Genomic DNA, 20,957 nt, shown 5'->3' on the forward strand with positions numbered 1-20,957 from the left:
GCTCAAAGAACTAAAAGCAGGTCACCCTTGTGGGGCTGGTTAGTGACTACTGACTATGGTGACCAGCTTGTCCTGGTTTTCTAAGGGCTTTTCTGCTTTGAGAACTGAAAGTCCCAAATCCCCAAAATCTCCCTGATCCTGGTAAGCCTGTTGTTTTTAATGCAGAAACTTGATTCCACTTTTTTTTTTTTTGAGACAGAGTCACTCTGTCACCCAGGCTGCAGTGCAGTGGCACGATCTCAGCTCACTGCAACCTCTACCTCCCAGGTTCAAGTGATTCTCCTGCCTCAGCCTCCCAAGTAGCTGGGATTACAGACACCGGCCACCACACCTGGCTAATCTTTGTATTTTTAGTAGAGATGGAGTTTCACCCTGTTGGCCAGGCTAGTCTCAAACTCCTGGCCTCAAGTGATCCACATACCTTGGCCTCCCAAAGTGCTCGGATTATAGGCGTGAGCCACTGCACCCGGCCCCTACTCACTTTTGACAGTTTATTGTTCTGATCATCCATGACCAGGATCTCATCCTCCAGTTTCTTGATCTTGGCCTCAGCCGTGACCTTCTCAAGTTGCAGCTTCTGCCTGGCAGCTTCCTCCTCCTCCAGCTGTTCTTCAAGGTCCTTTGTTGTGGAGGGAAAAGAGTAACAGCTTTGGTTATAACAGATTTACTCTCGTGGTGATCTGGGGACTAATGAATACAGGGGCTAGGCCTGAAGATGCCCAGAACTCTGTAGCCTCCTAAAAGGAAGAAATAAAGGCCTGGGCGCGGTGGCTCACACCTGTAATCCCAGCACTTTTGGAGGCCGAGGTGGGTGGATCACTTGAGGTCAGGAATTCAAGACCAGCCTGGCCAACATGGTGAAACCCCGTCTCTACTAAAAATACAAAAAAAAATTAGCCAGGCATGGTGGTGGGCTCCTGTAATCCCAGCTACTCGGGAGGCTGAGGCAGGAGAATCGCTTGAACCCGAGAGACAGAGGTTGCAGTGAGCTGAGATCGCACCATCGCACCCCAGCCTAGGCAAGAGAGTGAGACTCTGTCTCAAAAAAAAAAAAAAAAAAAGACCTGGGTAAGCTGCTCTGCTTCATGGAACCTCAACCTCCTCATCTATAAAATGAGCACAGTAGGTACCATGGTGGTTTTAAAATCTATCCACAAGTTCTTTGCTACTCCAAAAAGGTGGAGCCTAATTCTCCTCCCCTTGAGTGGGGGTTAGATTTGCTTCTAACAACAACAACAAAAATCAGGAAGAAGTGATGGAATGTAACTTCAGAGATTAGGCTATAAAAGGCATTGCAGCTTCCTTTCTCCTCTCTCAGATCACTCCTTCTGGGGGAACTCTGCTGCCATATTGGAAGGACACTCAAGCAGCCCTGAGGGGAGAGGCCTTCATGATAAGGAACTGAGGCCTCCTCCAACAGCTGTGTGAATAAGCCAAGTAGAAGTGGGTCCTCCAGCCCCAGATGAGCCTTCAGATGACTGCAGCCTCAGCCAACACCTTGACTGCAACCTCAGGCCGGACCCTCAGCCAGAACCACTCACCTAAGCCACTCTCAAATTCCTGACTATGCAATACTTTTTATTTTTAGCTGCTGAGTTTGGCATGTTTTGTTATGTAGCAATAGCTAACAAATACAATTATCCTCCATTCAGGCTTGCTGTTAGGAGAAAAGGGGTTAGCACATGCAAGGCAGGGCAATAGAACAGAGTGGGCTCACTGTGTTCAAGTCCCAATCCCAGCTGTGTGGCCTTGATCAGATGACCAACCCTCTCCAAGCCCCCGTCTCATCATCTGTCCCAGCAGGGACACATATCCCTGGATGCACCTCCACAGGCCTGTGGTGAGGGTCAAGTGATTTGCTACCCACCACGGGCTGCCCCTGTGACACCTTACCAGCATCTGTTGGGCCATCTTCTTCCTTTCAGCCTGTAGCTGCTGGCCCCTGTCTTCCTCCTCCTCCAGGCGGGCCTCCATCTCATGCAGTATCTCCTCCAGCTCCTGCTTCTTGGCCGCCAGCCGCACCCGCATCTCCTCAGCCTCTGCATACAGCTCTGTCTCTGCCTGCAGCTGTTCCTGTAGCAGGTTCTTCTCCTCGGTCAGCTGCACGCAGGTGGTGGGGAGGAGGCGGGTGAGCCCCACGGGGCCAAGTCCTGTTCCCCAGCAACCCCAGCCATGCATCCATACAGGTACCTGCGAGTGCTTCTGCTCCAGCTCCTTAAGCTCATTCTCTGCCTTCTGCTGCCGCTCTTTGGTCTTCTGCAGTTCATCCTCCTTGGCCTGCATCTCCTCCTCCTGCCGTGTCACCTGCAGCAGTGGCTTCACCTGCACACACACGGTTAGCCCATCATTTGTTTTTGTGGCAAAGGGATATGTTGTCATAATAAATTCGATCGGTGGTTCTGAGCCAGGGACAATGTTGCCCCCACCGATCCCCACTAGGGGATATTGTCTGGAGACACTGCTGATTGTCACAGCTGGGATGGGGGGTGCCTCTGGCATCCAGTGGGTAGAGGCCAGGGATGCTGCTGAACACCCTACAGTGCACAGGACAGCCCCCACAACAGAATTAGTCACCCCAAAATATCAACAGTGGCAAGATTGAGGAACTCTAAATTAGAGCACCAGAAAAGGTACAAAGTGAAAGGAAAAAGTCTCATCTTCCCCACTTTAGAACCATCCCAACAGAGAACTACTGCTGAAAAGTGATACTTCCTTCCAAGGACAAAAGGGAGAAAAAAAATCTTTCATATCCCACCCACCTCCCTATCAAAGTCATTATTAACATTGTTTACATTTCCTTCCTGGCTCTTTTTCTATGTTTAAAAAATAGACTTAAGACCATGCTGCCTAGTTGTAGAGGCTGCTTTTATTATTTAAAATTATATGATACAGACAGGAACAGTGATGCACGCCTGTAATCCCAGCATTTTGGGAGGCCGAGGCAAGTGCTTGAGCCCAGGAGTTTGGGACCAGCCTGGGCAACATCATGAGACCCCATCTCTACAAAAAAAAGTAACCAGGCATGGTGGTGTGTGCCTGTAGTCCCAGCTAGTGAGGGGGCTGAGGCAGGAAGATCGCTTGAACCCTGCAGGCTGAGGCTGCAGTGAGCCACGATTGTGCCACTGCACTCCAGCCTGGGTGACACAGTGAGACCCTGTCTCCACAAATAAAATTTTTAAAAAAATTATAAGATATTTATTACCCCATGCTGTTACATCATTCTTTCAACTTTACATAGCCATCTTTTAAGTTAATTTATTTATTTAGAGATGGTCTTGTTTTGTCACCCAGGCTGGAGTGCAGTGACACAATCATAGCTCACTGCAGCCTTGAACTCCTGGCCTCAAGCGATCCTCCCGCCCCAGCTCCAGAGTAGCTGGGACTACAGGCACATGCCACAGTGTCCAGCTAGACAGCTAGGTAGAAGTCATTTTTTTTTTTTTTTAGCAGACCTATTCAGTAGCCAAAGCCATCATTTTAATAGCTGAAAACATTCCATTGATAGATGAACCATTACTGAATTCATCATTCAGCTAGGACCGGACACGGAAATTCTGCTATTGTAAATAAGGCCATAATGAATGCCCTTAACTCTTGATTTTCTTTTCTCTTTTTCAGGTGGAGTCTCGCCCTGTCACCCAGGCTGGAGTGCAGTGGCACGATCTCAGCTCACTGCAACCTCTGCCTCCTCGGTTCAAGTGATTCTCCTGCCTCAATCTCCTGAGTAGCTGGGATTACAGGTGCCCACCACCACACCTGGCTAATTTTTGTATTTTCAGTAGAGATAGGGTTTCGCCATGTTGGCCAGGCTGGTTTCGAACTCGTGAACCCAGGTGATCCTCCTGCCTTGGCCACCCAAAGTGCTGGGATTACAGGCATGAGCCACCACACCCGGCTAAGACGATTTTCTTAGGATAGTTTTTCAGAAGTTGGTTCAGTGGGGATGAACATTTCCAAAAAGCAGCATCTGCTGTCCTTCCCTGGGCTGCCTCCTAACTCTTTGTTTTCAAGCCCCTGCCTGGCACAAGGAAGCCCCTGCTATGTACTCCGGCAGCTTGCTTCATGCACTTATCACAGTTTGCCATTATGTATCTGTCTCTGTGATTATCTGTTTATTGTTTACTCCCCACCAATTCGGCTAGAATATTCATGGAGGTCAGGGACCATGGTGTGTGTTCACAGCTGCACCCCCAGCACCTAGCATGTGCCTGGGATACAGCAGGCACTCAATGTCTGTTTGCTTGGTGAAAAAGCCTTGCACCAGTGGATACACTCAAGGGCATATAAGGAGAAGCCTAGTCTATTGCAACAGAGCATGTCTTTGTGCCATGGGGACAATGCAACCAGTGCCACTACAGGAACCAGTTGAGTCCTCTGGAGGCCTTGACTCTGCCAGAAATAAAAAATAATATGCTATGGCCAGATGAGGTGGCTCATGCCTGTAATCCCAGCACTTTGGGAGCCTGAAGCAGGAGGGTTGCTTGAGGTCAGGAGTTCAAGACCAGCCTGGGTAACAGAGTGAGACTCCATTTCAAAAAATACAAAAAGTAAAAAAAAAAAACCTGCAGTATTGATACATGCAACAGTCTGGATGCTCTCTAATTCCATGTATAGAATATTTGTTTTTTTTTTTTTGAGACGGAGTCTCGCTCTGTCACCAGGCTGGAGTGCAGTACAGTGGCACGAACTCAGCTCTCTGCAACCTCTGCCTCCCAGGTTCAAGTGATTCTCTTGCCTCAGCCTCCTGAGTAGCTGTGACTACAAGCGTTTGCCACCACGCCCAGCTAATTTTTGTACGTTTAGTAGAGACAGGGTTTCACCATCTTGGCCAGGATGGTCTTGATCTCTTGACTTTGTGATCCACCCGCCTCGGCCTCCCAAAGTGCTGGGATTACAGGCGTGAGCCACCGTGCCTGGCCTTTTTTTTAAATAAAAAAAAAAAAAAGAAGAGACAGAGTCTCAATCTTTCACCCAGGCTGGAGTGCAGGCATGATCTTGGCTCACTGCAACCTCTGTCTCCTGAGTTCAAGAGATTCTCGTGCCTTAGCCTCCTGAGTATCTGGGATTACAGGTGCCTGCCACCAAACCCAGCTAATTTTTGTATTTTAAGTAGAGACGGGGTTTTGCCATGTTGGCCAGGCTGGTTTTGAACTCCTGACCGCAAGTGATCCACCTGCCTCGGCCTCCCAAAGTGCTGGGATTACAGGCGTGAGCCGCCGCCCCCGGCAGCATTCTTGAACCATCAAAATTACAGAACTGGAGAACAGAGTGGTTTCCATGGCTACGGAGGAAGTGGGTGTGGCTATAAATGGGCCACACGAGGGATTCCAGTGCTGATGGAAATATTAATACTTTGTCTTAACGTCCTGGCTATAGCCTATGTGCCAAAGGACAGGGCCTCCTCGGGCCAGAGAACCGCCAATGCGCAAGGTCTGAGTTCGAGCCCTCCATTCCACACCCGCTTGCGACCACCTCCTGTCCCAAATGTGAAGGCTCCAGAGTGAAGAACCAGGGCTGGGGGCCCCTGGGAAGGGGGCTGGGGCAGAGCACTCACTTTGGTGAAAAGCCTCCACCACTGCCAGTTCCGCAGCTTGAGGTAGGCGGCGCAGTTCCTCTGAATCACCTTCATGGCGGTCAGCTGCTGCTGCCTCTTGGCAAAAGCCCTAGGGAGGGGGGAAGAGAAGGTGCGGGGGTCATGAAGCCTCACCCTGCTGTCAACAGAGCCCTGCCCTGCAGCATCCTGAACCTGCACAGGGACATGCCCCATTCTCCCCAGCTCAGGTTCTTCCAGAAACCCTGTGTGACACATGTGTTGTCTGGCTGCAAACAACTTAAATCATCTACAGGACAGAGCCTTTCTCAGTGGACAAGGAAGACCCGGGGCTCACAACATGCCCTGGACTTAGCTGAGATCCAAACACCACTCAGAAAACACAACTATGTGCATCATTCCTAAGGGGGCTCCCGTACTCCCCAGCTGCACTAGCTGTTTCTTTTTTTTCTTTTCTTTTCTTTTTTTTTTGAGATAGAGTTTCGCTCTTGTTGCCCAGGCTGGAGTGCGGTGGCACGATCTCAGCTCACTGCAAACTCCACCTCCGGGGTTCAAGTGATTCTCCTGCTTCAGCCTCCTGAGTAGCTTGGATTACAGGTGCCCACAACCATGCCTGGCTAATTTTTGTATTTTTAGTCGAGATGGGGTTTCCCATGTTGGCCAGGTGGGTCTCAAACTCCTGACCTCAGGTGATCCACCCACCTTGGCCTCCCAAAGTGCTGGGATTACAGGTAGGAGCCACCATGCCCAGCCTGCACCAGCTGTATCTGACTAACTTATTTATTTATTTATTTATTTTCAGAGACAGGGTCTGGCTCTGCGGCCCAGGCTGGAGTGCAGTGGTGTGATGATGGCTCACTGCAGCCTCAAATTCCTGGGCTTAAATGATCCTCCTGCCTCAGCCTCCCAAGTAGTTGGGACTACGGGCACATGCTACCATGCCCAGCTAATTTTTAAAGTTTTATTTGATAGAGATAGGGGTCTCGCCATGTTGCCCAGGCTGGTCTCAAACTCCTGGGCTCAAGCAATCCTCCTGCCTCGGCCTCCCAAAGTGCCTGGGATTACAGGTATCAGCTACCACACCCAGCCCTGTCAAACCTATTCTCTCCTGGGTTGTTTTAGGAATTTCACACTGTGACCCTGAACCAGCACTCTTCCCGTTTAAGGGCTATCGATAGATTGAGAAACGATAGAACAGTGAACGTAATTCTGTCTTCCCTGCTTGGCTGCCATCTTGGACATAGGAAAACTTTAAGAATAAAATTGCCCCAGTTATCCAGGAAGGACAGCAACAGGGAATTTAGTAACGAAACTTGACAAGTTAGGTCTGTTGCGGGAGGGCCAAGAGCTCCCAAAGCTGGCCTTGACCATCTTGGGTCCATGTGTCAATGAATGAACCTGACACATCAGGGTCCTACTGGTGAGGGTGTGGTCTCTGCCCAATGACAACACACACCCCAGACAGAGAGCGACTCCACCTGTCCCTGCAGTCCCTGGGGTGTGACTTTCATTAAGGAACCCGAGCCCTTCCCTGGCTCCCAGTCTTCACAGAACAGCTGGGACATCACACCCTCCAAAACCCTGTCTTATAAATCCCATTGGGACATGGGGATCTAGACACCGTCAAGTCCTCTTTCCTCAATGGTTTATCCAATTCTAACATTTCTAGGCTGGGCGCAGTGGGTCATGCCTATAATCCCAGCACTTTGGGAGGCCAAGGCAGGTGGATCACTTGAGACCAGGAATTTGAGACCAGCCTGGCCAACATGGTGAAACTTTGTCTCTAATAAAAATACAAAAATTAGGCCAGTGTGGTGGTGGGCGCCTCTAATTCCAGCCACTTGGGAGGCTCAGACACGAGAATTGCTTGAGTCCAAGAGGCAGAGGTTGCAGTGAGTTGAGACTGCGCCACTGCGCCACTGCGCCACTGCACTCCAGCCTGGGCGACAGAGAGAGAGAGAGAGACCCTGTCTCAAAAAGAAAGAAGGAAGGAAGGAAGGGAGGGAGGGAAGGAAGGAGTGAGGGAGGGAGGTAAAAACAACAACAACAATCATTTCTGACCTGAGAACCACGCACTGTTCTAAGCTCTCGTCATGCGTTATCTTAGTGACACCTCATGAACAGCTCTCTGAGGTCAAAATGATTATGCTCAGTTTCCAGCTAAAAAACTCGAAGCTCAGAGAGGTAGAGTAACTTGCCCAAGGTTCATCAGCAAAAACTGGGGCATCCAGGATGAGAACCCAGGTCTAAAACTCGTTCCCTTCCTGCACTCGTAACTGGTACATTTATTTAAAGTAGAAGCATTTCTTCCCCTTCAAGAAAAGGCTGTCACTCAGTCAATGATGCATCTTAAACAGGTGGCCTCTTAGAATCGGGGAATCAGAACAGAAAGGCCCCTGTTTGTGATTCGCGTTTGAGGTATTAGGATGCAGGAAAGCATCTTTACTTTCTGGCCAAGTAGCCACGACACATCGCCTGGAAGGCCATGATGACATCGGTGATCTTCAAATCTCGCTCCTCCTCTAGGTGGGCCAGGACCCCAGTTCGGAAGAAGATTTTGCTCTGCCCTATCCTGTATAAGTTGGGGTCAAGTTCCAGGGCTTTGATCTGCAAAAGGAAGGAAAGGAAGAGCTCCTGATTTCCACTGTGCCATTTGGCCAGTGATGACATGGGTAAGAACGGTCCCACCAAGAGCAGCAGGTGGCTTGCGGCCAGAGGTTGGGAGGTCTCTGGTGGACTTCTGGGCTCACCATGAGAATGCAGGCCTGCTTCCCGTCCATGAAGCCTTTGGGGATGGCATTCGCCGCCAGGATCTCGTAGCTTGAAACACAGAGCAGAAGTCACCCCGCGTACCTCCAGCATCCATTCCTCTGCCCAGTCCCCCTCACCCCCTGCCCTACCTGGGCCAGACCTGGGGACTTACCGTTGGCGGAACTCCTGGAAGACGATCCGGTTGGGGAAGCCCTGCCGGCAGATGCGAATGCCTTCCAGCACCCCATTGCACCGCAGCTGCTCCAGCACCAGGAACGCATCCAGCTTGCCGGACTGCAAAGGTCAAAGAGGGAAGTGGATCCCTGGGGCCAGAAACCACGGCGCAGCAAAGCCCCAAACCTCCTACCTGGATGACCCACCTGGCCAGGCCACGAGGGTACCAACAGAAGCACCCAAGGAGGGCTTAGCTGCGGGCCGAGGGGCAAAGCAGTGCCCCCCTCTGGGTTTTCATCTCTTTGCTTTGGCAATGGCTGCCTCATGATCTCTCTGGTTCTTGGTGACACTAGCATCGCCTGGCTGGAACCTGGGGCTTCCTCCTCATCACCTCCTCTCCCTCACTTCCTGTCCATCAGCAGTTTGGTTGCTTCTACCTCCCAAATATCTCCCAACCCACCCACTTCTCTTCACCACCATTGTCTCCACTATCTTCTCCTGCCTGGACAACCACAGAAACCACCCACCTGGTCTCTCTCTCTGGTCTTGCCTCTCCCCTCAATCCCTTTGTCCTTTTTATTTTTTGAGATAGGGTCCCATTCTGTCACCCAGGCTGGAGTCCAGTGGCGCAATCATGGCTCACTGCAGCCTCAAACTCCTGGGCTCAAGTGATCCTCCCAAATCAGCCTCCCAAATCAGCCTCCCAAGTATTTGGGACCACAGGCATGTGCTACCATGCCTGGATAATTTTTAAAAATGTTTTTGTAGATATAGGGTCTTGCTATGTTGCCCAGGCTAGCCTTGAACACCTGGTCTCAAGTGATCCTCCCACCTCAACCTCCCAAAGTGTTGGGATTATAGGCATGAGCTAGCATATGCCCAGCCCCCTCATTCACTTCCTAAAATGTAAATCTGACCATGATATAGCCCTGCTTTAACACCCCCAATGGCATGCCTAGAGAGAGAAGGCCAAGCTCCAGAAAGAACACAAGGAGCACCACGATCTAGCCCCTGCCTACCCATTCAGCCTCAATCCTACCTCACACCATCTGATTCCTACCTCACGCCATCACACATTTGCAACATGAAATGACTTATTTAGCATTTTCTTTCCTTTTTTTTTTTTTTTTTTTTTTTTAGGATGGAGTCTCGCTCTGCTGCCCAGGCTGGAATGCTGTGGTGCAATCTCAGCTCACTGCAACCTCCGCCTCCGGGTTCAACAGATTTTTGTTTCTCAGCCTCCTGAGAAGCTGGGATTACAGGCGTGAGCCACACGCCTGACACTATCTAGCATTTTCTTACCTAGTTCCTTCACTTCTCACCTCCACACTCTTGCTTATCCTGGGCCCTCTGCTTATCCTAGGCCCCCTGCTTATCCTAGGCGCCACCCTGCCTTCCACGTCACCAAGTTGATGGCCAGACATTCTTAACGTTCAAGTTCACCAGAAGCTTTCTCTGAGTCCTAAGGCTGTGGGAGGAGCCCTGGCTCTTTGGTGTTCTCCTAACTGACCACATTCCATCACCATCATCAGCTGTATGTTTACCTCTCCCCATGTCTCCCATAACCTCAGCACTACTGGCATCTTGTAGGGATTCTGTGCTGGGGGTTGAGGGACCATCCTGTGCATTGTACAATGCTTAGGGCATCCCTGGCCCCTACCCACTAGATGCTGACTAACAGCCCCCTCCTGGTTGTGACAACCAAAAATGTCTGTAGCATGTCCATATAGAGGACACAATCACCCCAAGCTGAAGATGCCTGCACCAGATTATGAGAAACCCACAGGGAAGGGCTACAATTTTTCTAACACTGCTCCCCAGCACCCAGGACAGGGCGGAGCCCAGTGAATACTTCCTGGGATAATGAATGAATGAGTGGCTGGATGACCTGCACAGCAACTCCACGGCTGAAAAGTCTCTGGATGCATCCTCCCTTCCTCCTTTTCCTCCAGGGATGGGGAATGGGTCTGAGATTCAGATAGCCTTCCCCACATGGCAAATGGGGTCCTCAGGGTAGGTGGGGGCAGAGGGCGCCCGGGGGACGCTGTGACTGCTTGGGACAGCCCTGGCTTCTGGGAGCCCCAGGGTCTGGGCGGCGGGCCTCACCCTCTTCTCGTGGTTGGGGATGATGCAGCGCACGAAGTTGGGCGTGGTGTTGCGCAGCGTGGTCATCAGCTTGCCCAGCTGCTCCTTGTACAGCTGCCCCACTGTGCGGAACATGCCCTTCTTGGTCTTGGAGGCGCTGGGCAGCGAGCTCTCCGTCATCTTGGCCATCTGGTCCAGGCCCACGATGCGGTCCACTATGGGGCACAGCCAGGGTGGCATCAGCCTCTGGCCCACCCACCCCTAAATAGGCCAGAGGCTCAGCCCCAGCCCCACCCACCAACCTGCCCACTCCAATCTTTCCTTCCATCACCAACGCCTCTTTCGGCAGTCAGGGTTTCCAAGTATTGTCTATTGGGGAAATCCTGAGAGCACCTGAGTGGCAGAAAGAACAAATTCCCTGTGATGGAGTCATGCTGACCTAGGAGTCAAGCCTGCTCTCTCTGTCCACTCACTGACTAGCTTTGGCTTGGCACTATCCTGTGCCTCAGTCTCCCTTTCTACAAAAGGGAGGTAATAATACCGTCTACCTTCTAGGGCAGGGGTAAAAAAAAATAAGGCACAGAAGGCACTTATTCCCTGCCAGCCTCCAATCTTTCACCCACCAACAAATAGTTATTGAGGACCTTCTGTGCTCCAGGCCCTGGGGACACTGCTGTGAACAAAAAAAGACCTGGCCCCCTCACCCCGCTTATATCACAGGGAAGGAGACAGACAGAGATCACAGATGTTAAGTATGGAATATCTTGAGTAGTGAGGTGTGCGTAGAAAAATAAAAATAGGGTAAAGCGGAGAGAGAGTGAAGAGGGTGCTCTCTTAGGTAAGGAGGTGGTGGGCTCTGCTAGGTTGATATTTGAGCAGAAACCAGCAAGAAATGAGTGGGTAACCATGTAGGTATCCACGGAAGAAATATTCTGAGGCAGAAGATACAGCACACACTCCAAGACAGAAGCCTGGCACATCAGTAAGTGCTCAACAAAAAGTAGGTATTATTATTATTATTATCATTATTTTATTTTATTGAGACGGAGTTTCACTCTTGTTGGCCAGGCTGGAGTGCAATGGCGTGATCTCGGCTCACCACAACCTCCGCCTCCCAGGTTCCAGCAATTCTCCCGCCTCAGCCTCCCAGTAGCTGGGATTACAGGCATGCGCCACCACGCCCGGCTAATTTTTTTATATTTTTAGTAGAGACAGAGTTTCTCCATGTTGGTCAGGCTGGTCTCGAACTCCTGACCTCAGGTGATTCCCCTGCCTTGGCCTCCCAATGTGCTGGGATTACAGGCGTGAGCCACCGCGCCCGGCCATCATCATCATCATCATCATCATCATCATCACCTCCAAGGTTCTTTTTCTACCAGCCCAGCAGGTCCTGCACATGCCAAGCCCAACCCACAGGCCATGGATGGCACCATTTCTTCACCTTCTACTCAGATTCTGTGTAACAATCTTTTTTTTTTTTTTTTTTTTTTTTTTTTGAGACAAGCTCTCACTCTGTCGCCCAGCTGGAGAGCAGTGGCACGATCTTGGCTCACTGCAACCTTCACCACCCAGGTTCAGGTGATTCTCCTGCCTTAGCCTCCTGAGTAGCTGGGATTACAGGCACCCACCAGCACACCTGGCTAATTTTGTTTTTGTTTTTATTTTTTATTTTTAGTTTTATTTTTTCAGGACAGAGTCTTGCTCTTTTGCCCAGGCTGGAGTCCAATGGCACAATCTCAGCTCACTGCAACCTGCGCCTCCCGGGTTCAAGCAATTCTCCTGCCTCAGCCTCCCGAGTAGCTGGGATTACCGGTGCGCCCACCACCACGCCCAGTTAGTTTTTGTATTTTTAGTAGAGATGGGGTTTCACCACGTTGGCCAGACTGGTCTCGAACTCTTGACCTCAACTGATCCTCCTGCCTCAGCCTCCCAAAGTGCTGAGATTACAGGTGTGAGCCACCATGTGCAGCCTTATGCTTGTCTCTCTGCTTGTCTTTGAGAGTCTCATCTCTCCCACAAGACTGTGGTTCCCGCAGAGGAGGGACTACAGGCTTCATCATGTGTCCTGGGATGACACAGACCCAGGGTGTGATGCTGTTCCCTAGGCCCAGAGCCTGGCATATGGTTAGGGCACAGCTGGCCCCTCCTGGAGCCTTTTTTTAGCATGCTTAAAACAAGGGGAGACCAGTCCTGTAAGCCCCAGGCCCATGGGCCCTGTGCCAAGAATAAAACCTGCTGTGGACACTGATGGCCAGGGACAAACAGCAAACCCCCTCCCCTCATCGTCACTCCAGCAGCTCTTCACAGGGATCATCTATTCACTGGTTCTCAAAGGGAGCCGGAGTGTGGTCCCTAGACCAGCAGCATCACCTGGGATGAATGTTTTCAGGCCTGCCCCATCCCTGGCCCCAGACCTGCAGAATTAGATCTTAGGGTAGGCCCAGCCATCTGGGTTTTAAAAAGCCCTCCAAAGAGGGCCAGGTGCAGTGGCTCACACCTGTAATCCCAACACTTTTCGAGGCTGAGGAGGGCGGATCACCTGAGGTCAGGAGTTTGAGACCAGCCTGGCCAACATGGGGGAACCCCGTCTCTACTAAAAATACAAAAATTAGCCAGGTATGGTGGTGTGTGCCTGTAATTCCAGCTACTTGGGAGGCTGAGGCAGGAAAATCACTGGAACCCAGGAGGTGGAGGCTGCAGTGAGCCAAGATTGCACCACTGCCCTCCAGCCTGGGTGACAAAGCAAGACTCTGTCCCTAAATAAATAAACAAAGCCTTCCAGGGGGTCATGATGCCTGCTTGAGTTTGAGCATCACTGGTCTAATTTAACCCTCACAATACCCCTAGTAGAGACGGCAACTATTATTGCATCTCCTGTTTTACTAATGAGGACAATGAAGCTTAATGACATCAAGTGACTCATCCAAGACCACAGAGCTAGGAGGTGGCAGAGACAAGATACAGTGAAGTCCTTCTGACTCTGGACAGGGCAGTCTAACTCCCCGTGCCTGGCATGCTGTTTCTCCTCTATTGCCTGAGCCCTGACCTCAGGACATCAATCCCCTCGGGACACGTAGGATTGAGGGGCTCAGGGACCCCCACTCAGGAAGAAATTGTTTCAACGAGACATCACCAGCCCATGCCAATGCTCTTCCTTCCCCTGCCCCCATGTAAAGGCCTCCCCTCCTGGGGCAGGTGTGAGAGTCGGGGGACTTGGGTGTTCAATTCTCCAGCTCAAAGCAGAACATGGACCCGAGCAGAGAAGGCCTTACCGTCCTTCCACAGGTCGGCCACAAACTTGTCGGAGGAGGCATTGAGCAGGGAAGTCACGTTGTCATTCAGCGGGTCCATATTCTTGGTCAGCCAGGCACTTGCATTGTAGTCCACCTGCCAAGGACACCCTGCTGGTCAGAACTCCTGGGAAACTAGAAACTTAGAAACCAAGGCCAGGACCCCAGCCCTCCCATTGTCCTTCCAGATCTTCTGAGGTCAGAGAGGAAATGACGTTTATGACCACCATGATGGGACTCCACAAACACCAATGAAGAGACCAACAGCCCAGGGACCTGTGCCCACGTAGTAGGACATCAGCCAGTGATAGCCATTGCTGGGAAAGCCTAATTTCCATTCCATATTCTCCTACTAACGCTGCTGTGGTAGCCTCCCTCCTCCTAAGCTAGCACAGTACCTGTGAGTTATACATGATTAAGAGATTTCATGACGGCAGATGCCCTCCTGCCGACATGCAAAACTCCCCCCTCATCATCTTCCCAATCATCCTGGTTTAGAAATTAAGCATGGCGGCCAAGCGTGGTGGCTCACACTGGTAATCCCAGCACTGTGGAAGGCCAAGGTGGGTGGATCATTTGAGGTCAGGCATTTGAGACCAACCTGACCAACATGGTGAAACCCCATGTCTACTAAAAATACAAAAAAAAAAAAAAAATTAGCCAGGCATGGTGGTGCACACCTGTAATCCCAGCTACTCAGGAGGCTGAGGCAGGAGAATCACTTCAGCCTGGGAGGCGGAGATTGCAGTGAGCTGAGATTGCGCCACTGAACTCCAGCCTGGGTGACAGAGTGAGACTCTGTCTCAAAATAATTAAATAAATTAATTAATTAAGCATGGCATCCTCTTTTCCACTCTCTAATGAGCATAATTTGTAACTCAGAGATCCTGATATATGGATATACAGAAAAAGGACATATAGGCTTTTTACATTCCTGACTCAAACACTGACCATGCCCAAAGCCGTAATTTTTACTATGGTGAATATTAAATGAAAGGAACTGATAATACAGCTTTGCTGGGTTATCATGGGATGTGGGTTATCAGGATAATAGGTAGGCTTGATCTGAGAGAAGACTGAAAATAATAATTTAAAAAATCCACTGATGAAGTAGGGAAAAGAAAAGTGTTGTCTCTATATGCTTAAAGGAACATATACCCCCTTGAATATAGGCTAGGAGTTGGGAAACTTTTGGTGAAGGCCCAGATAGTAGATATTTTTGGCTTGGCAAGTCATACAATGTTTTGTTTTGTTTTGGTTTGGTTTTTGGTTTTTGAGACACAGTGGTTCTCTGTTGCCCAGTCTGGAGTGCAGTGGTGCGGTCTCAGCTCACTGCAACCTCCAACTTCCTGGGTCAAGCAGTTCTCTTGCCTCAGCCTCCTGAGTAGCTGAGATTACAGGTGTGTGCCACCACGGCTGGCTAATTGTTTAATTTTTTTTATTTTTAGCAGAGACGGGCTTTCGCCATGTTGGCCAGGCTGGTCTCAAACTGCTGACCTCAAGTAATCCACCTGCCTTGGTGCTGGGATTACAGGCGTGAGCCACCACACCCAGCCAAGTCATACAGTCTTTGTCGCAGCTACTCAACTCTAGCACTGCAGTATACAAAAGCAGCCAGCAATAGACATTATGTATACAAATGAGCATGGCTGTGTTCCAATAAAACTTTATTTACAATAACAAGCTGTGGGCCAGATTGGACTCTATTGCCAGCCCCTGGTAGAGAGCACTGTTTGTGCCCATGATGCAGTGGAGGTACTGAGGAGTCAATAGAATACTACAATTCTGCAAGCCAGACTAAGCTATGTCCTTTGTACATTATCCAGGACTCTTGAGAGCCACAGGGCAAGGGCCTATACAATAACAGCCAAGGCATGTTGATGATGATGATGATGATGATGATGATGAATACAACTATCATAGATTTCCCTGGCCAGAGCAGGCTGGCAATAGCAAACTCAAGACTGTGACATGGGAGATTTTGGTTGAAGCCAGGTGTGGATGTATTAGTCACCCCATTCCAGTTGGCCCCGCCTGTTGAGTGTAACTTGTAGCAGGAAGGATTTAGAGTTTATACAAGAAAAGCAGGCTGAGGTCAGGTACAGTGGCTCGTGCTCATAATCCCAGCACTTCAGGAAGCCGAGGCAGGGAGATTGCTTGAGCCCAGGAATTCAAGACCAGCCTGGGCAACACAGCAAGACCCCATATCTATACATAATTTAAAAATTTAGCTGGGCATCCAGGCACGGTGGCTCATGCCTGTAATCCTAGCACCTTGGGAGGCCGAGGCGGGTGGATCACCTGAGGTCAGGAGTTTGAGACCAGCCTGGCCAACATGGCGAAACCCTTCTCTACTAAAAATACAAAAATTAGCTGGGTGTGGTGGCAGGTGCCTGTAATCCCAGCTATTTGGGAGGCTGAGGCAGGAGAATCTCTTGAACCCGGAGGGAGAGAGTGCAGTTAGCAGAGATCATGCCATTGCACTCCAGCCTGGATGACAAGAGCAAAATTCCTTCTCAAAAAGGAAAAAAGATTTTAGCTGGGCATGGTGGTGTACACCTGTAGTCCCAGCTACTTGGGAGGCTGAGGCAGGAGGATCGTGTGAGCCCAGGAGGTTGAGGCTGTAGTGAGCTATGATCGCACCACTGCACTCCAGCCTGGGCGACAAAGCGAGACCCTGTCTCCAACAAAAAAAGAAAGAAATAACTGTCTGGACATCACGGTTGGAAAACGTGAGAGTGGCTACAGCTGATGCCTTACAGATGCGTAGACAAATTACGAATAGGACTTGGTTGGGATTCGCTTAGTAGCAGATGGCTTTGCAGTTTCCAGGCAGCCCAAGGTTCTGCCACTCTCAGACTGTCTCTGCGCTGAGCAGCCACTGGGGCTCCCCTGAGACAGAGTCCCCTGGGCCCTGTGGCTGGTACCTTCCCGGCATAATGGATGATGGAGAACTCAGTCTTGTCCTTGAGCTGCTTGGGCTTCTGGAACTTGGGGTGGCTGCCCTGCTCCGTGCACAGCTTCTCCACGAAAGACTTGTCCGTGGCTTTGGGGAACCAGCATTCCTCGTCCAGCAGGGCCAGCACACCTGGAGGGTTGTTCTGTGGGAGACAAGTAGGGCTTGAATCAGAGAGAACACCCAACCTCAGGCATTCCATGAAGAGCTGGCCAACTATACACAACGCATGGGCATCCGCCGAGATCTGATACTGTATTTGCCCACATATAAAGATGAGTTTATGACCCCCATGCTTCCAAATCTACCTTCAAATTACCCTGTGCCCAATGGACCAGTAACAGGGATGGAAGGCAGAACATAATGTTTGCTGCCGCCCCCTAGTGGGCAACACGCAGGCAACATCATGAAGAGTTCATAACTCTTTTTTTTTTTTTTTTTTTTTTTGAGACAGAGTTTTGCCTTGTCGCCCAGGCAGACAGTGCAGTGGCGCGATCTCGACTCACTGCAAGCTCCGCTTCCTGGGTTCACGCCATTCTCCTGCCTCAGCCTCCCGAGTAGCTGGGACTACAGGCGCCTGCCACGGCGCCCGGCTGATTTTTTCTATTTTTAGTAGAGGCGGGGTTTCACCGTGTTAGCCAGGATAGTCTCCATCTCCTGACCTCGTGATCCGCCCGCCTCGGCCTCCCAAAGTGCTGGGATTACAGGCATGAGCCACTGCGCCCGGCCGAGTTCATAATTCTTGCAAATGAATTTGTTGCTTGACTTGAATTCACCTAGGGTTCCTGTTAGAAAAGTTTTTTTTGGAGACAGGGTCTCACTCTGTTATCCAGGCTGGAATGCAGTGGCGCAATCTCGGCTCACAGCAACCTCTGCCTCCCGGGCTCAAGCAATCCTCCCACCTCAGCCTCCCAAATATCTGGGACCACAGGCGTGCACCACCAGGCCCGGTTAATTAGTAGAAACCCTGTCTCTACTGAAAATACAAAAGTTAGGTGGGCGTGGTGGTGCACACCTGTAGTCTCAGCCACTTGGGAGGCTGAGGCGGGAGGATCACTTGAGGCAGGGAGGTGGAGGTTGCAGTGAGGCAAGATTGTGCCACTGCACTCCAGCCTGGGCAACAGAGTCAGACCATGTCATAAAAAAAAAAAAAAAAAAAAAAAAAAAAAAAAAAGCAATGGCAGAGAAGGAAAGGGAAGGGAAAGAGGGTAGGGAAGAAAAAAAGGAAGAAAAAAGAGGATGGAAGGAAGGCAGAAATTAAAGAAAATACCTTTGATATGAAAATGTGGGTTAATGGAAATTGTAAGAGTTCACAAGGATTCAGCTTACAGCCTTTCAGGACTGGGTGATGGATTGGGTAGGGGAATGCTATGTGCATGGGGAGAGTGTGGGGTCCACGTCAGCTCCACAGAGGCCACACACGTGTACAAGGTGTGACGGAGCCCCGCACGCCCACGTGCCCCTCACCGGTCGCTCGATGAGCTCGATGCAGGGCTGTAGGTCCAGCCCAAAGTCGATGAAGTTCCACTCGATGCCCTCGCGCTGGTACTCCTCCTGCTCCAGGATGAACATGGTGTGGTTGAAGAGCTGCTGCAGCTTCTCGTTGGTGTAGTTGATGCACAGCTGCTCGAAGGAGTTCACCTGAGCACATGGCGTGGGGGCGGGGCGTGAGCATCTTGGTATGAAGTCAGAAGACAAGGAGCCCCACAGAAGCTCCACCCGACAGCGCCCCCATGGTTCGCCCACATCCTGTTCTGCCATCCCAGCACCCAGACAGGGCTGAGGCCCCAAAACATGCTGCCTAGAGTCCACCAGGGCTGGTGAAGTTGCCATTCATGGCCCTCACACACCTTAAAGATGCTTATCTCCTCCATCTGCACAACCATCTATGGATGGACAAACCTCGTAAGGCACGCTACTGCATGTACAGATGTGGAAACATTTTACAGATGTGAAAACAGAGGCGCAGAGAGAAAGTGACTCGGTAGTACACTTCTTTCGGGACATCTATCAATCTTAAAACCTCCTGGCTGGGTGTGGTGCTCATGATTGTAATCCCAGCACTTAGGGAGGCCAAGGCAGGAGGATCACTTGAGGTCAGGAGTTTGCGACCAGCCTGGCAAGCATAGCGAAACCTCTCTCCACTAAAAATACAAAAATTGGCCAAGCACAGTGGCTCATAACTGTAATCCCAGCACTTTGGGAGGCTGAGGCCGGTGGATCATTTGAGATCAGGAGTTTGAGACTAGCCTGGCCAACAGGGTGAAACTCTGTCTCTACCAAAAAAAAAAAAAAAAAAAAAGTAGCCAGGCATGGTGGCACTAATCCTAGCTACTCGAGAGGCTAAGGCAGGAGAATCACTTGACCCTGGGAGGCGGAGGTTGCGGTGAGCCAAGATTGCACTACTGCACTCCGGCCTGGGCAAAGAGCGAGACTCTGTCTAAAAAAAAAAAAAAAATTAGCTGGGCATAGTGGTACACTCCTGTAGTCCCAGCTACTCAGGAGGCTGAGACAAGAGAATTGCTTGAACCCAGGAGGTGGAGGCAGCAGTGAGACGAAATTGTGACACTGCATTCCAGTCTGGGCGACAGAGCAAGACTCCGTCTCGAAAAACAAAAACAAAACAAGACAAAAAAAAAAAAAACCTTCCCTTTCTCTGAGAACTTTCTTCAAACCCATGGGTAAGGGATCCAATATCCATGTTTCTACTACATGAGGTATTGCAAGCTCCTGCAAACAGTTCTTGGCTTGGAGGTGACCATGTAGCCCAATTCAGGTGAGTAAGTCAGTGAGACTTAATTCCAAGATTTTGGTTGGAACTGTTAGAAAAGAGATACGTGCTTTTTTTTTTTTTTTTTTTTTTTTTTTTTACCAGGATTACTGAGAGGCAGTCTGGAGCTGTGGCAGCCATCTTGCCCCCGTGAGGGGAGAGCCTGCTTGAGAATGGAGCCAATATGGAGGAAGGCAGAGAGAGAGAGAGAACGATGGCGGGAGATCAGACCCTGCCTACGGGATCCAGCTACATGTCTGGCCTTCTCAGTTCCAGAAACCAATGCATTTCCTGTTGGATTTCTGTCTCTTATACCCTCAATGATCCACCCTTAACTAGACAGCCTCCTACCCTACAGTAGCCATCTACATGCCTTTCTCCAAAATCATGACTCCTCCAAGAAAAAGCCCATCTCAGACAACCAAGACCATGGCTCTTACGATCCCACCGAGCTGTACCTCAAAGATCTCAAATCCAGCTATATCCAGGATCCCCAGGAAGGAAGCCCCTTGCCGATGGGTCTTGTCCAGGGCTTTGTTCACGCGGGTGAGTATCCAGCGGAAAAGGCGCTCATATGTTGCCTTGGCCAAAGCCTCTACAGCAAAGTCAGCCTGCAGAGGGGAACCAGGGGAACCCGGTTATTCTCAATGGGCTCCATTTTCACATAAGCCAGGCTGGTGGCGAAGATTTTTATTCTTGGCCGGGTGCAGTGGCTCACACTGTAATCCCAGCACTTTGGGAGGCCGAGGCAGGTGGGTCACTTGAGGTCGGGAGTTCAAGACCAGCCTGGCCAACAAGGCAAAAACCCTTCTCTACTAAAAATACAAAAATTAGCCAGGCGTTGTGGTGCATGCCTGTAGTCCCAGCTGCTTGGGAGACTGAGGCAGGAGAATCGTTTGAATCTGGGAGGCAGAGGCTACAGTGAGCTGCGATGGCACCACTGCACCCCACCCTGGGCAACAGAGCAAGGCTCTGGCTCAAAAACAAAAAACAAACAAACAAACAAAACCTGACATGGGACTTTGAATATTCTAGTATTGAATAAATGAGGGATAAAGAGATGGATGGGTGGATGGATGGACAGATGAATGAATGAATGAATGAATGGAATGACAGCTGGATAGGTGATGGATGGACGGACAGATGGACAGATGGCTGGGTCATGGATGGATGGACAGATGGATGAGTGAGGGATGGAGAGATGATGGGTGAGCAGATAGATGGGCAGATGAATGGATGGATGGATGGATGAACAGACAGATGAATGAGTGGGTAGAAAGATGGATGGATGGACAGATGCAGAGGCAGACCATGGGTGAATGGATTAATGAATACATGAATGAGTGAACAGGTGGATAGATGGATGAATGGATGGATGGG

At 50.4% G+C, this 20,957-nt stretch overlaps 1 protein-coding gene across 6 annotated transcripts in view; it reads right to left on the reverse strand.

Annotated features, from left to right (window-relative positions):
• The window catches only part of MYH11 (myosin heavy chain 11), a 154,395-nt gene that overhangs the window by 35,412 nt on the left and 98,026 nt on the right, over positions 1-20,957 (reverse strand). For all 6 annotated transcript variants that reach the window (XM_055099356.2, XM_055099358.2, XM_055099355.2 and 3 more), the window contains 12 exons: positions 20,036-20,188; positions 18,275-18,448; positions 16,779-16,952; positions 13,834-13,948; positions 10,583-10,776; positions 8,475-8,596; positions 8,302-8,371; positions 7,998-8,158; positions 5,555-5,663; positions 2,191-2,322; positions 1,894-2,100; positions 482-619 (listed from right to left, as the gene is read on the reverse strand). In XM_055099356.2, the coding sequence (XP_054955331.1) occupies positions 482-619; positions 1,894-2,100; positions 2,191-2,322; positions 5,555-5,663; positions 7,998-8,158; positions 8,302-8,371; positions 8,475-8,596; positions 10,583-10,776; positions 13,834-13,948; positions 16,779-16,952; positions 18,275-18,448; positions 20,036-20,188 (1,749 nt within the window). The remainder of the gene's footprint in view (positions 1-481; positions 620-1,893; positions 2,101-2,190; positions 2,323-5,554; positions 5,664-7,997; positions 8,159-8,301; positions 8,372-8,474; positions 8,597-10,582; positions 10,777-13,833; positions 13,949-16,778; positions 16,953-18,274; positions 18,449-20,035; positions 20,189-20,957) is intronic.

This window comes from Pan paniscus, chromosome 18, assembly GCF_029289425.2.
Source record: "Pan paniscus chromosome 18, NHGRI_mPanPan1-v2.0_pri, whole genome shotgun sequence".
Lineage (NCBI taxonomy): Eukaryota > Metazoa > Chordata > Mammalia > Primates > Hominidae > Pan > Pan paniscus.